Below are 17,056 nucleotides of genomic sequence, written 5' to 3' on the forward strand. Positions count from 1 at the left end.
CAAGGTGACCTGTCGGTCAGTGCCCGGTGTGAACCTAGCTGTGTTCCTACCTGGTTGAAGTTGTCGAGGGCTTTGTGCAGGTTTGCATGCATCCCGGTCGGGGCCTCGCTGGTGATTTTGAGGGAGTTCTCCAGGATGCCCTGGGGAATGATGTGGCTCTCAGGGGAGGGTGCCGGCTCCGCGCTGACGAAGACGCGGAAATCCTGGTGGCTGCCCTCACTGTGCTGCTCCAGCTTCTTCTCCAGGGAACTCAGCCACTTGGCCACCAGGTGGATGTTCTGGAAGGGACAAAGGGGACAAGGCTTCATCAGTTCCCCTGCATTTCCACTTGCGCTGAGCAAGTACCGAATGTGCCACAGGAATGAATGGCACCTGCCAAGGCCATGCCCTACAAGTTGGCACTTGCCCCGCCAGTCCCTGTGTGCCATTCACAGCCTCAAATATTTTGTCACATCAAGTACACTTGTAAATTCAAAATAATCAGTATAAATCACCAGCAATGAAGAAAGCTGCTATTGGGTTGTTTGGGTTCTTGGTGACGATGCTCTCCTTCCTGTTACAGTAACGTATGGCTGACAAAGTGAAGTTACTTCCCCAGATGTACAAAGCTCAAATGAAAATGTTTGTTCATTTTTAACAGAACACTGAGGACCCTCAATATCAGTTACTGGGAAAAAAAGTCACACGGGTGGTTTTTCAAAGACCTTTAACATAAAATATTTATTCATGCAACTAATCTGTCAGGAAACTAAGCAGTCTTATGTGGAGATGGTGAAATGAAAGAAGACTAGCCTCAGTTTTTCAGCTAGAGTCCTACACAGTGTTGCAGTTTCCAGGCAAGAAAACAGTTTTTGTTTTTGTTTTTTTAATATTAGGAATGGGGCAGGTCACACACAGCAGGGATTCATGGGCTAAAACTACCCTCATTTTAAAGTTAGGTGTGTAATCCAAACTGACTGTGTTAACAGGCATTCTGGAGGGTGATTTATCCCATCCAAAGACAGGACAAAGCACTTGCTAAACTTAAATTAAAAGCAGCTGCCAAAAAGATAAACTGCTCGCAGGTGGCAAGGAAATTACATAAAAAAACCATATTAGAGGCTTAGAATGAAAATATATCACCTATAAAAAGTACCAGAAAGGAGCTCTCATGGTTAAATAGCACAGTAATGGGGACCATTAGGAACAAAATTACATTCTTCAGAAAGTGGAAATTGCGTCCAAATGAGAAAAACAGAAAACAGCACAAAATCCAGTCACGGTAAGGCCAAAAAAGGTTTTAAGAAGCAATATTCTGAAAACTGTAAAAACTAATAATAAAGCCTTTTCCAGAAGCCAGAAACCTACCAGGGAGCCTATAAAACTAAAAGAGGACCAAGGTGTACAGGGAGTAGCCAAGAACGGTAAGGCCACCACTAAACAGCTCGTGTTTGCAGGAATAGTCATTGCAGAGCCTGTCACAGCCTGTGTTACGCGGTGGTGGAACTCAAATGCTGAGGCTGGAGACACGTCTGGAGAAAATAATAAAATAAAATAAAATAAAATAAAATAAAATAAAATAAAATAAAATAAAATAAAATAAAATAAAATAAAATAAAATAGTGTTTAAGGTAAATCTACTTCAATTTGTGCTCATTGACTCTTGCTCTTCCACTCAGCAACACTATGAAGAGTGGGGCTCCACTTTCTGTGCTCCTCTTGCCATGAGGTATTTAAACACACTGATAAACCCCTCTGAGCCATCATTCAGCTCTCTCAGCCTCTCCTCTTATGATTGATGCTTCAATCCCTTAATTATTGGAAAGACTCTTAAGCTGAAGCAGTAGATAAAGTTTTTCAGAAAAATTCATAAACTAGTAATAACAATTTCCTAGGACTAGACGGTACCCACCCTAAAGAAACTCGGATATGGAAGCGCTGCATCACTCCTCAGGATGCACTGAGCAAACTGGCAGAGACTCTAATAAACCATGAATTAACACATGAACAGTATGAGTCAGAGAAAACCAGGAATCTAAGATTTCCAGTCCAAGACCTCAGGAAAAACTCCTGTGCTTCTGTCTCCTTGCCCACGACCTCTGTGTTTGGGATGTAAACATCACATTCTCTGCTGGTCGGTAATTCCAATATTCTCCTCTTCTGCACAAGACTTTATGGGTTTGTCTTGATGCCCCGAGTCACATAAATTGCTGGACGATTCCTGCCAGAGGTCAAGCCTCCGCCTCTGAGACAGCAGCTGTTTCAGAAACATGAGTCAAGAGAATTATTGTTTGGAGAAGCCATGGATACCTCACACCTTCCACTCCCGCTGCCCCAAATCTGATTCATATGGCTGGGAGCAACATTTCTTATTTAGAACTGCATAAATTCAGTATTTTTCCCTGAAAGGATGTAGGGTTGTGCTCGTGTTACATGGATGAAACGGAGTTTGGGGCGTGGGAGGAGACAAGAAGGAGATTCCTGAGCAAAGGAATCATGTTCTGGGGAAGCGTCGCTTTGTTGTAAACAAGGACAGTGTGAAGAGCAGTAGACAAAATACAATTATGTGTGACTGCTGATGCACCAGCGCTTGCCTGATGCATTTGAAAAGATGAGTATTACCCCTAGAGTCCAGGCAACCAACTCACTCTAAAAACACAAGTCCAATAATAAAGTAGGAGTGAACCGACATCTGCAACCAAAGTGTTTCAAACAGCCACAGAGATTTAGTAACACGGGGAAAGAGCTAAACGAAATAGCAAAAGAAAAATTGTTCCTTAAGTATCAATTTAATCATAGTCTGCATGCCTGACCTTGAGTATTTTCATCTTTAATTGGTAGTTTCTTCCTATGTCTGCCTTTGTGGTGTTAGATGGCTGAAAAATAATTGCTTTCACTTGTGTTGACATGACACCAATGATCATTATTTGTCAGTATCACTGCCTGCTAACAGCCAACTTAGGGAATATTTCTAATCTAATGATAATTAAGTGCATTTACGTACTATCCTTTTGTGACAGAAGGGATGGAAAAGAGGAAAATATGCAGCAAAATATGGGTTCATACTATGAATTCATGACTTGAGCAAACAAATATGTCTGCAAAAAACATGCCGTGGAGGGGAGTCACAGGTTTGAAGGAAACTTTGCAAACTAATTATCAGCAGTCAGATAACACAACTTGACAGAATATGACTAATGACAACATATGTGGTTAATAATAATTGCATGATCAGTCAATTATCAGTAACGATGCAACACAGACAGTGCTGCATTGACACCAATCCCAGCTGAGCTGCACGTCAATTGAAGAACCACATCCCCTTGCCTGTTTTGAAACCTGCCTGCCACCAATCTCATGGGCCACTTCTAGGTCTTGTTCAGGAGAAAGAGGGGGACAATGCAGCCTGTGCACGTTCCTTTGGCTCAGGGCTTCATGTGCTCCCAGTACTATCTCCAAAACCACACTGCACAGTTTACACCGCCCCCGTTTTACATCACCCTTGTTCCACGGGACTCCCTGAAGACACATTTACCCAGGACACTGCAAGGTGACTCAATGCCTTATTACATTTTTTCTTCGCCAGATTTTGGAGTCTGTGGAAGAACTGTTGTGCAAGGGTAAAAGGCAGCTCCCTGGCAGCTCTTCTTTGACAGCTCATGTCTAGGTCTGTGCTGCAGGCGGAAATAGGCAATGGTCTCAAACTCATTGCCTTGCTTTGTGAATGGAGGGTGGGGGCCAAATCCTGCTAAAGAGCAAACTGCTGAAAAGAAGGCAAAAAAAGAAATCTGAAACATCTTCCCATGCACGCTGACCGGGAGCAGGACCGGGAGCAGGTACCGGAGGATGAGGGTCTGCGGCAAGAGCCGGGCCAGGGTGCACATGAAGAAATGTGGGAGCACCAGAGGCTTTTCTTGGGGAATTCACATCCAAGCACCTCTGTGTGTTTGTACTTCACAAGGCAGAACATATATCACAGGACGCAAGTGTTGCCATGGTAACCATCAGAAATAGCACCACATATATATAAACTGGCACACACCCCACAATGCGCTCGCTCTGCTGACAGTGACTGCAGACCCTTCACATCTCTGACAGTGGCTTCTCCTTCACACCTTAGCACAAATCACCTCCCAGAGCAACGGGAATTACATGAGTTTATAAAGTCTCATTCTCTTGCGAGGTGCTCTCAGAAAATAGTCACTGCTTTTACAGTAAATCTGAAAGCTGGGCTTTGCAGTCCAGAGACAGCCCAACACTTTAATACTCACTGCAGTGTGTTGGGGTATAAAAAAGGACAGTGAGGAGGCACTGCCGAGTCTGACCCCCTGGCCATGCTCACTGTCAGTGGTAGTGAGAGGTTTCATCGCATGAGAAGATGCCACACACGCTCAGGAACGGCTCCATCCCTCCAAAGCTGGCCCTGCCATCATGGGAACGCTACTGCAGGCCTCGCAGAGCGGACTGGGTAAGCACAGACCCTACTGCCAACGCCTACTCGTACGTCTGAGAGACCAAGATATTTCTGAGCAATAAACTTGCTGTTGCTCCATGCGGAGAGAGGCAACCTCAGAGCTCTGGGAGCACCAGAGAAGTTTTCCCCTGTCCCTGGCATGTGCTTTCCCCTCGCTGAGAAATTACGGCAGCCAATCCACCAAAGGTGCCCCCCTTGGCAGGCAGTGAGGGCAGCATCCTGTTCTCAAGTTGCCCAGCCTCAAGTTGCCCCAGGGGAGGTTGAGGTTGGATCTTGGGGACAATTTCTTCCCGGAAAGGGCTGTCAGGCATTGGAACAGGCTGCCCAGGGCAGTGGTGGAGTCACCATCCCTGGAGGGGTTGGACAGACGGAGATGAGGTTCTCAGGGACATGGGGCAGTGCCAGAGTTGGGTTATGGTTGGACTCGATGATCTTGAGGGTCTCTTCCAACCACATGATTCTATGATTGTTTAACTGACAAGCACAGACGTTGCCTCAGGATGACGTCAGAGAAGATGGTGGGATATTGGTTCTTCTGAAGAAGTGCTTTGAAACTCTTTCTGCAATGACAACTGCTGGCTTGGGAGTCTCTCTGGCCTCTTCTTTCTTTTGATCCAACATGACACCCTTTGCTTGAATCCCACAGTCCAGAGCTGAGATCTGGACCTCAGCCTAAACACAGCCATTAGTGGTACGGGAAACTGCTGGGATTTGCCAGGCCAGAGAGCAAATGAGCAGGAACTACAGAAAATCTGGACTAACTTGAACTCCCCAAAGTTTTAAAGACAATGTTGGAGCTTATCTTATAAAACTTCACTTCATAAGAGATAAATATTTAAAGGTAGGTAGTAATCAGCAGGTGAAATGCACAGCAAAGGACAGTTGCTTGACTAATCTCAAGAAATCAAGGGAAATAAACTTTATTTTCAGGACTCCATTATATTTGTGTTTTAACCCCAAATATGTCCTGAGACAGAAGTTTCCAGAGCAGTTCTACAACAAAACTGGGACTGCAGTAGTTAAAAAGGTAGAGAAAGCGCAGCAGAAACTTGATTCCATCCCAGATCAATATTTGGATTACTTTCTGGTCTTTAAGTGGATTTGCAATTGGAAAAACTTGGGAATGGCTGTTGTGACACAAGGCAGGACAGAAAACAGCTGTCTGAAATCCAATACCTTTCTCCATCAGAGCATTTGTCCAAAAATCATGAAGGAGAACTGGAGGCAGAGTGGGTATTTCTCCTTTTATGTGCAACCAGGAATGAAAAGATACTGTAGCTGGAAGGAAAATTAGTCTCTTTACTGAAGCAAGGCTTAATGCCAAACACTTATGTGTGCCATGAATGGACAATATATCTCATACAGGACAATATATACCTTTTTCTTGTAGCTAGGACTAGTTGTGAAGTGCATGGAAAAAGGCTCCATTGTATTTATGATGCAAAAAGAAGGGCTCTGCCAATGTCTGAATCTCATACAGTTTTGCTCTAGGAGCTCCCTGTTATTCCATTTAGTACATGAATCTGACTCCGTGAAGCAACAACCTATGAAAATGGAAATATGCTCAAGAATTAAATTAACTTGATCACAAAGGGAGGGAAGTGACATTTTGGCTAATGGATGAAGACTGCAAATAAACTGGGAATATCTAATGTCTGGACTTTTCCCTGCATTAGTTCATTCAGACATGCATCTGCAAACATGTGAACAAATGTCACTGTTTCTTTGCTATTAGGCTGATAAACATCATCTGGTGATTGTGATGGTCACTGTCTTAGTAAAAAGCTTTAAGGTAGGACCAGAGAGGGAAACCAAACAGACACAGTCAATGTCAGAGCTTAGTGCTCCCTGATGTGCAAGGTCTTTCTTCCCTACACAAGGGAGAGCACACGCATCAGAGAAATGGTGTTCATGGCTAACTTGGCAGTGGGAAACCAGAGATTACAGAACCACTGAGGCTGGAGACCATCTAGTCCAAACCCTCTGCTCAAAGCTGGGTCAGGTAGAGCAGGTTGCCCAGGACCTTGCTCAGCAAGGTTTTGGATATCTCTGAGGATGGAGACTCCATAAACTCTCTGGGCAACTTTTTCCAGTGTTTGACCACCTGCCACAGTAAAAGATAGTACTTATGTTTAAATGGAATTTCCTGTATTTCAGGTTGTCCCCACTGCCCCTTGTCCTGTCACTAGACACCACTGAGAAGAGTCTAATCTTTGCTCCCTACTATCAAGTCATCTCTTCTTGAGGCTGAACACTCCCCAACACTGGACCCAGCAAGCCAGATGTGTCTCACCAGAGCTGAGCAGCGTCAGGACCAGCTCCCCGATCTGCCAGCAATGTTCACCCTAACGTGGCCCAGGACACTGGTGACCTCCTTTGCTGCAAGGGCACACTGCTGGTCATGTTCAGCTTATTGTGCACTGGGACTCACAAGTCTTTTTCCTGCAAAGCTGATTTCCAGGCAGTTGGTCTCCAGAGTAAATAGGTGCAATGGAGTTATTCCTCTCCAGGTGCAGGACTTGACTTTTCTACCTATTGGATATCATGAAGTTCCTGCCAGACCCATTCTCCAGCTTGTCCACGTCCCTCTGAAAGGCACGACACTCATCTAGTCTATCAATCACTTCTCAACGCTTTTACATTATCTGAAAACTTGCCGAGGGTGCACTCTGTCCCATCATCCAGGTCATTAACAAAGGTGTTTAACAGGACAGGACCCAGTACCAACCCCTGGGGTGCACCACTAGTGAAAGGCCTCCAGCCAGACTTCATGCTGATGACCACAGAATCATAGAATCATTTCAGTTGGAAGAGACCCTCAGGATCATCGAGTCCAACCATAACCTAACTCTGGCACTAACCCATGTCCCTAAAAACCTCCTCTAAACACCTTTGATCTCTCAATATCAATGAGCTTTTCCAGACTGCCTTTATTTCCAGGACTGTATCCCACAGGATTCTTCCAAGCAGATTCCTGAAATGGCCAAAGTCTTTATTCTTTTCCCACCTTGCCTACAGTTTGCATGATCTCCCATGAATTCCCACACTGGTATTACCTATTTTTGTTCAGTTAAAGCAGCAGACACTGTGATGTGAAGTGCCTACAAACTCAGGACAGCAGGAAGGACAGGAAATAGGACACAACACCCATGCCAAGACCCCGTACATAGATCTGTTAAATGTCCTCTTAAGAGCAGTTGAGTCTTTGCCACCACACCTCAGACAGCCAGAGAACGTCCCAATTCCAGCTCATACCTGCTGTTTCATTGCAGGAATCTCTCTTACCTGGAGCAGCTCTTTTTCTCCTTGCCATTAGTCCTGAGCACATGACCTTGAGCTGTTCTAATAATTTCATCCCATTTCAGCCACTCCAGACCTACAGGCTGCTGCAGTCTTCCTGTAACACATTTTGATCTTCCCTATCAATAACACCCGTCTTAATACTGTGTCAGTGCAAATTCATTAACAAATACTCATGTTTTTTTAAGCCAAGGTCATGTCTTAAGCAAGACTGTTCCTTAGCAGTTCTGCTAGCAACATTCAACTTCTTGCACCTTCCCTAATTCATTCCTGCGTGGGACCATCCCTGCAGCTCTACTACAGTCCATGTCAACTAGAGCTGCTGTATTTCCTCTAAAACTACAGTTACCTTCACAGTGCAAAGTATAAAATAGACTCCATCCATCTTTAGCAAATTCTTATTACATTTGATATGCTTACCTACAACTCTTGACTTATTTTGTCCTTCAAAGTTTGTTCTGAAACTTTGCCCACTGCTGAGTTGTGACTAATTTGTTTGCTCCAATAATTTCCCACTGTTTTAAACTCAGATGATAAAGAATCTGCTAACTGGTAGTCAGATGGCATCCTCTGACTTGACAGATTCATTACAAAGACTTGCAGTTTCTTCTACCAGAGTTTTAATATTCTGGTATACAGATTATCTGGCTCTCCAAGTTGAGCACATCATGCTCTTTGATCTGATCTTGCCATTATCAACAAATCTTCTTTTCAAGAAATGTTTGTTTTGTGGGTGTTTCAAACAGCCAGCCCTCAAGGACAGCACATCTTGCAGCCTTGCGAGAGAGCTGGCACTCAGACTCTCGCAGCCAAAATATTCCAGGAACGGACCAGGGAATCACAACGAGCAACTTGGGAAGACACTGGCACTGGAATAACACTGGCAGCAGGATTAATCTTCCAGCACAGCTGCACAATGGAAGGTGAGAGATTACTGAACTATGTGTATGGACTTTTACACAAGGTGGGAAGATCTTCATCATAGGAAGCTTCCATCCAGCAGCAGCTGCAGGGAGCAGAGCCCTGCTAGACCCTCAGACCATCTCAAGCTGTGGTATCTGGCTGGTCCCTACCTCCTACAGAACTTGCTGTGAGTAACAAACTGGCAATTAGTCCTATCTCCACTTTAAAATTGAATTCTACTCCTTCAAATGAGTGGGACGCTATGGATAGGAAGGTGGTGCCCGGTATCTGTGTGAAACTTTGTGTGTGTGCAACACCAAGCTCCTGCCATCCCGTCCCAGGATAACACCCTAGTTTGGACCACTTCTCCATCAATCCAGCCCCAAAGAGACAGCTGGGGAGATGAGCAACACAGAGGAACCAACAGTAGTCCCCAGAGGTCGAGGGAGGTGGTTCCTCCTCCTCTGTTCTCCCCTGGTGAGGCACCATCTGGAGTTGTGTCCAGTTCTGGGCTCCCCAGTTTAAGAAGGACAAGGAATTACTGGAAAGAGTCTAGTGGAGAGATATAAAGACGCTGAGAGGTCTGGAGGCTGAACTCACAGAACTCATTATCAAATGGATTTTTGTGGAGCTAACCAACACAGTAGAAAAAAACCCTTCACTTTGCATTACTGAACGGAATATCTCTCAAACAGCTGCATGTTTTCCTCTTGATCTTCTCAAAGACAGAGGCTAGGAGTACAGCCATCTGTATTAAAAGCTCTTGAAAAGCTCAGCATTGTCTACCTTGGAGCTTGCAAAAATGCAAAAATTAAGATCAAGATATCAATGGCATTTAATTGAAATCCAAAATCATGACTGTAGGCTCAGATCAGGACTCAAAGCTTCATCTTAATCCAATTCTTATCCAAACAATTCAGTTATAATAAACATTTCTAAAATCCACATCAAGGAAATCAAAGGACTTCCCAAGGCCTGCAAAGAGAGCTGGAATCACTGACTGCATATTAACAAACCCACGCACTCCTTGAATAAGTGGCTCCAGAGAGCACATAACAAAGACAGAGGCCCCTTCACACCCTAAAAGACTCTGAAACTTTTTGCTGAGTTGTGATAAGAGCTTCAAACATTTACCTGTTTGGGATGTGTAAAGGAATCAGCATCGCTGCAGATACCCTCTGCCTTTCCTACGGTGGTGTGTTCATCCTCAGTGCTCATTTAAATACACCGTAAGTTTTGAGTGGTAGTAAGAGAACTAATCTAACAGCTTTTAAGAACAAAGCTCTTTATTCACAAAGCAAATAAAGGCACAGGAAAGCGTAGCACAACTTTCCCTTGGAGCACTCCCTGCAACTACACAACCTGCAGAAGGCTCAAAGAGCAAGAAAACTAAAATCACTATGGCCTATAAAAGCAATAGATAGCAGCAAAAAACCAAAGGTCTTTGCTTTGGACATACAGATGACACCTTGTCCCCTTTCTCACCAGCTAAGGACAGATTGCTGTCACCAAGGTGATCAGCACCGGCTCACCCAGGAGTGGTGGGGCTGTTTCCAACGTCACTGTACCTGAAGGATGACCCAGTGACCCTCCTTCGCAGCCAGATCCAGAGCTTGTTCAGCAACCACCTCTTGACCTTGTCCAAGGGAAACATTGTGGAAATTCCTGTTGTTAAATGTATAACCAAGTTTCTTCCCTAAAAGGAAAAAAAAAGAGCGATGCTCAGCACTTTTACGGGGAACGGCACAGCACAGCTGAGCTCAGGCAGCGAGGCAGAGCTCAGCCTTATCAAAAACCCTCACAGAAGAGATATCACACTTCTTATAATAGTTATCTTGTCTCTCACACACTCCTTGCCAAAGCACTGAAAACAGCAGCAGCTTCTTCCAAACTACTTTTAATTACAAAGCGGCATCAACACAAAGGTACATTATTACAAAGCGTCTCTTGTTTAAAGAACATTATTCCTCTGCAACCTTGTGTAAAAACATATTTTACAGTGATAGGAAATTAAAATAATTTCCTGCTGATTAAATAGGCTTTGAACAAGACATCATTCGGTGGGGAAATGCACCCTGTGATGCATGCCAGAACCAGCAGTAAGGTTAGGAACCCTTCAGAAGGCAGCTGAACTGAAATCTGTGTGAGCTTCCTCTGGCCTTGGCCAAGGCCTCCCAGGTTTCTTGGAGCTAGAGATCAGTCAGCCCTCCAGATTCCTCATGGATCATCATGGTCTCTGGCAGGTGTGGAGACGTCTCAGGGTGTACCACAATGCTTGTGAAAAGGCCCAAGACCAGCGGACCACGGCAGAGCCCTTGTGACGGGATGTTCCAGGAGCCACTGCAGACCACCGCTACAGCCACAGAATCACAGAATCCCAGACCGGTGGGGGCTGAAGGGCCCTCTGGAGATCCCCCAGCCCAGCCCCCCTGCTCACGCAGGGTCACCAGAGCAGATCACACAGGTCGGTCCAGGCGGGTTTGAATGTCTCCAGAGAAGGAGACTCCACACTCGCTCTGGGCAGCCTGGTCCAGGCTCTGGCACCTCCCGGCAAAGAAGTTTCTCCTCATGTTCAGATGAACCTCCTGTGTTTCAGTCTGTGCCCGTTGCCCCTCACCCTGGCGTTGGGCACCACTGAACAGAGTCTGGTCCATCCTCTGACACCCACCCTGAGATATTGATCACATTGATCAGGTCCCTCTCAGCTCCTCTTCTCCAGCTCAACAGCCCCAGCTCTCTCAGCCTTTCCTCAAAAGAAAGATGCTCCAGACCCATCAGCATTTTTGTAGCCCAGCGCTGGACTCTCTCCAGTAATTCCTTGTCCTTCTTAAACTGGGGAGCCCAGAACTGGACACACGACTCAGATGGGGCCTCACCAGGGCAGAGCAGAGGGGGAGGATTCACCTCCTTGACCTGCTGGTCACAGTTTTCCTCATGCACCCTTCTACATCCCTCTCTGCACGGTGCAGGGTGGGAACCTCAAAACCCATGTCATTTAAGGTCCTGCTCTGGAGGAAGCGTGACAGCTATTTCGTGTTTCTTCATTCAGTCTGTGGTATTCCTTCAGACTCCCCTGATTTCTCTGTAGCATCCCAGCACCTCAGAGCCTTTCAGTGATCATGACTAAAGATGTCCTGCTTAGTTTTCTGAATCCGTCTGTCATCCGAAGATGGAGACCACCAGTTTCTCCTCATCTCATAGGAGAAGCAACTGCCTGGAGCAAGTAGTCTCTGCTGCATGCTCCTCGGAAAATGAGCACCAATCTGTGCTGACGAAGGGAAGCAGCTCAACAAACATCCATGCTGGGTCCATGCATCGCAGCATGATGCATTCAGCTCAGCCAGGGGGTCAGCACACATGTCCCCAAGTTCTGATCCCATGGGATTGCCTGCACTCTGCATGCAGATTTGCTTTCATCCAGACGGTGCACCTTTAATTCCTGATCTCTGCTAAAAGCAGGCAAGTCTTGGATTCAGATGTTGGTACATGACTGGAAACAGATGGCCCTAAGTAAAACAAATATCCAAACTCTTCCAGTTGCTCGAGCTCTCTGCTTAGCCTTACTACAGCAACCCCCTGGGATACAGCTCTCCCCACATTTGAGAGATTCCAGTTTTCCTTCTCACCATCTCTAGTGGCTGCCAACTTCGAGAGCTGTTCATCTCCTCCTCTGCCTTCAAGACCCACCCTCTCAAGAATCAGAGAACAGTTTGGGTTGGAAGGGACTTTACAGCTCATCTAGTTCCAACCCCCCTGCCATGAGCAGGGATGTTTTCAACTAGACCAGGTTGCTCAGAGCCACAATCAGCCTGGCCTTGAACACTTCCAGAGATGGGGCACCCACAGCTTCTCTGGGCAGCCTGTGCCAGTGTCTCACCACCCTCACGGGGAAGAATTTCTTCCTCAAATCTCATCTAAATCTACCCTCTTTCAGTTTAGTCTTATAGGAGGTATACATATCCATTACATGCGAATATAAATACCTACACATAAAGATACACATCAGTGTATGTTTAGAATGTTAAAGAAGGGATGGGGCAAACTTATAGAAGGTAGGGCACTAATGTAAACCAGGTGATTAATAACAGAATTGATATCAGTTGTTATTTCCACTTCACAGATAGGGACAGGACTGTGCTGGCTGCTCCACCAAAGATGACGCCAGTCTGCTCTGAGCAGGGACCTGGGGAAGCTTCCCGAGCCAACGGGGTTTGCGGCGGGTCCTCCCCGTGCTGCCAAGCAAAGGTCCCAGGAGCGGGCAGCATCTGCAAGAAGATATCTTCCATTCACAAGAATTATCTAGCCAGACTTGCACTTTAATAAAACCTAATGAAGAGCAGAGAATATATTGAATAATGAGTCTGATCCAAACCCCAGTGAGGCAGGCTTTAAGGCCAGTGCAGCTGCACTGAAGCAGTGATTTTATTTCATGAGATCTTTTTCACTTTTACTTGCCCTAGCTTTTCTGGCTGACTAAGCGCAGGTGCTCAACTACACGTCTTTACAATTCCAATTAAACCATCTGTGGTTGGATTTTACTGCTTCATTTCCCAGCACGATGAGAGACAGGATCACTGACATGGCTGCAAAGGGAAGCCGAGCACATGATAGGACCTTCCTCAGGGGGATCCCCTTCAGTCCACAATAATGAGACCTGAGTCAGGACAGAAAGAGCACAAAATACAAGGCAAAGTCCAGGAACTCCGCACGACTGAGAAATACCATCTGGTCTGTGGCTTAGGCTGCACTGGGCTTTAATGTCTCTGAAAGCTGCTTGTGGAAATGTGGGTAGAGACTGGCTCAAATATTATTTCGGGATGACCCAGAAGGTGCATCATAGAGAGGAAAAGAAATCCACAGGTCAGTGTCCTTCCACTGCTCACCTGGATGATGTTACTGCTTTCTCTGGTTTCAGTGTTACTGGTTTCTCTGCTGGGGCGACTAGCCTTGTTGATGTTTAGTCTGGAGACCAGCCTGCTAAAAACCAGCCAGCAGCTCTACTATGGTCCCGTGGATTGCATGTCTGTAATTAGAGGCGTTTGGACAATGCCTTTAATAACACGCTTTAACTTCTGGTCAACCCTGAAGTGTTCAGGCAGTTGCACTAGATGATAACTGTGGGGCCTTTTCAACTGAAATATTCTATTCTATTGTAATTCTATTTTATTCCATTCTATTCTGCTCTAATTCAAACAGTTTGAATATACAACACTCCACACTGCTGGGAGCATCAGAGCTTGACCAGAAATCACAGTCCTGGAGATATGTGTAGCACATCACTGGAGAAGGAGAAAAGACACATGATGAGGAGCACAGCAATCCGGAGCAGCCCTGAAGCAGCACCCACAGGCATCAGACCCTCTGGCCCAGCGGGATGGAGCCCCTGGGCCGTAAAAGTCTCAAAAGAAGTGGCTGCAGTGACTGTTTGACAATCAGAAGTGACCCCATTTCCAGACCTACTTTAGTTGCCACGTTCAGGCTGAAAATGATAATTCTTCCACAGAGGAGCTGAGACCCAGAGGGAATTCTGCACGTTGGCACCTTTAGAGCACAGGCACTGACTGGTGCACAATAGAAATCACTCCACCTGAGCATCCGCACCAAAACCAGCTCAGGAAGGGTGGGACTGAAAACTGGAAACTCTGCTGTTAACCAGCAGAATGTTATAGGGAGCTGATGCTCATTTTTAGCTATCTGACAGCATATTAGATATCTCTGATGTAAATTATAGGTTGTGTTCAAGACCAGCTCAGAAATCGTTGCGGCGTGAGTCACACTGGGAATCCAGGCAAGGCAGCGAAGAGACAAGTTTTATTTTAAACTTTAGATAAAAATCCAAAAAGCTTTAAGGAAAAAAAGGGAAAAAAAAAAAAAGAAACAATCACGTCTTCTCACAATTATATATTTTTAACAGATTACTCCATTATCTGCAAAGAGATGAGTTTAAAAACAAACAAACAAGCAAAAAAACCAGAACAAGAATGTCATGCCAAGATAAGAAGCAACATTGTAGTACGCCTAGAGACATGATTTTTTTTACCTTGTTTCTCCACATCCTTCAGTGGGTCGACTCCTGGGGACAGGATAAAAAACATTGGGGTTGCAGGTCCTGATTCCTCAAAAGTTGTCGCAAAATCCAGGGATCTCCCTACCACATATTTACTGCCGAGCTTTTCTTCCACAAAATCTCTGCCAGAAAGAAAAAAAATGTTTTGCCAGTCTGCTATTGTTCAGAAAAGACAGACTTCCTGTAAATAATCAAATAATTAGTATTCGTTTTGCTGATTCAAACAAATTAGAAACTTAATGAAAGAAAGGGGCATGACAAATTTTAGAGGGGATCTGCAGGCTGGGCTTCAGGAGCTGTCATTTAGAGGCAATGTTTGGCGTTTTTTACAGGGGTAAAATGACACATGGCACACCAATATCTGACAAATGACATGTGGACAGAAGAAAGTGGGATCTACCAGCCCAACGTTATCTTCAGAAGTTCAATACAAGTAGGGGCTTGATTCTGACAAAGGGATCTCAGCAGAGAAGAAATAGTTAAGTTAATGTACAGAAAATGGCTGTGTACTTTGTAATCCATACAGCCTTCGAGGGGAAAGAGCGTTCCTTTAGATTCATCACTGAAAGTCACAAAAAGTCCAGATGATTTACCAAATGACTTTGTTCTGGGAAGACAAAAGAGAAGAGCTCTAAGAATATCTAGTGCGTGTTGCTTAAGCCCCTGCGTGAGAGTCACAAGGAAAAATACAGTTGAGTGAACGGGAAAAAACCTCAGCTCCATAGCATCTGCCTGAAGAGAATACAGCAAATGGAGAACGTCCAGGCGGAATTTCCCCAGAGGGAGCTTTCCAAAATCACTGCTTTAGGAAAAGAGGTTACAGTGAACATCAATTTAAAGGTAGGGATGTTGTATTCAAACCCCAGGAATCAGCAGCTGCTTTTCTAGCACAGATTCATGACTCAGCCTTTTGAAAACCTCAGTACCACAGGGAAGGAAAACATTAGCCTGGTGGATGATACCAGAATAAGGCAGACAAGTTCCTTCTAAGAGAGCTGAGAGTCTCCTGCAAGGACTAGTGAAAGGCAGGTGGAAAGGAGATGCTTTAGGGCTTGCAAAAGAAAAAGCTTCCACTTTGTCTGGCACCTCTTTCAAGTAGACTTTTCTGTTCTGGGTTAAGAATTACTAAAGGGCCACTGGAAAGCTTCAGTCCACAAAATTTAAAGAAGTCCATCAGATACAAAGTCATAACATTCTTGATTTACATCAAGTCTCAGCTCTATGAAATGATGCCTTGAAGATTCAGAAACACAACTAATGTGACTTGGAGACTTTGAAATGGACCACACATGCAGGAAAAGAAGATCTCAGAGACAGGACTGGCAGAGTGCCTGCACTTGGTGACTTTTAGATAAGGCATTCATGGGCTGGGTCACCATATAAGCAGTAGGATTTCAGAAATGGTGCCAGAAAAATAAAGCAAAAATGTCCTGTGAGACAAATGGCTGATTTACAACTTTGCTAGGTTATACGAAGCTTAAGATCCTTTATCTGGGGAGCTGGAGGCGCCAGCTACTGGGATCCTTAGTCCTTCTGCATTGTCTGTCCCTCAAGGCAGCACCAGTGCTTTTGGAAGGACTTCATCATGACCAAGTTATACCCTGCTAGTAGCTGCTGGACTGATCTGACCTCATCGTGGATGTGAAAGCATGGGAGCGCATGAAGAGTGTTGCAAGAAGATCCTTGCTGACGTTCTTCAAGAAGACTGAAGGATGAAACAGGTATTTACACTGGAAAATTCCTCTTGAGGAAATTATAGAATCATTTTGGTTGGAAGAGACCCTCAAGATCATCGAGTCCAACCATCTCTGGCACTAAACTGTGTCCCTAAGAACCTCATGTATACGTCTCTTAAACACCTCCAGGGACGGTGACTCAACCAGTTCCCTGGGCAGCCTGTCCAGTGCTTTACAACCCTTTCCATGAATAATTTTTTCCTAATATCCAATCCAAACCTCCCCTGGTGCAACTTGAGGTTGTTCCCTCTCATCCTATCACTTGTTCCTTAGGAGAAGAGACCAACACCCTCCACACTCCAACTGATTCTCAGTGACGGACAGCAGAGCACTGCCCTCACCTAAGCTCTAAGGAGCGAGTCGTGGTAAAAGTAGTTTCTCCTGGTGGCTCCTTAGGCCTAGGCAATAAAACAGTCTGTGCAAATATCCCCAGCGATCTGGTACAAAGAGTGGCTGAAAAACCTAAATTCCAAGATGGGGAAATGCAAGAAGCCTGTACAGGGGTGGAGGGAGGGTGGCATCCGTTTCATTTTAGACACTAAAGAGCTTCCTAGACCATCTTCATGGAGGTGTTATATATGACACGGGACATAAAGA

General features: G+C 45.2%; 1 protein-coding gene across 1 annotated transcript in view; it reads right to left on the bottom strand.

Moving 5' to 3' along the window:
- Positions 1-17,056, bottom strand: part of DNAH9 (dynein axonemal heavy chain 9) — a 205,756-nt gene that overhangs the window by 24,493 nt on the left and 164,207 nt on the right. The window contains exons 61-63 of the mRNA XM_065647527.1: positions 14,697-14,845; positions 10,225-10,352; positions 51-278 (exon numbers count right to left, since the gene is read on the bottom strand). Of these exons, the coding sequence (XP_065503599.1) occupies positions 51-278; positions 10,225-10,352; positions 14,697-14,845 (505 nt within the window). The remainder of the gene's footprint in view (positions 1-50; positions 279-10,224; positions 10,353-14,696; positions 14,846-17,056) is intronic.

This window comes from Caloenas nicobarica, chromosome 18 (genome assembly GCF_036013445.1).
Source record: "Caloenas nicobarica isolate bCalNic1 chromosome 18, bCalNic1.hap1, whole genome shotgun sequence".
Lineage (NCBI taxonomy): Eukaryota > Metazoa > Chordata > Aves > Columbiformes > Columbidae > Caloenas > Caloenas nicobarica.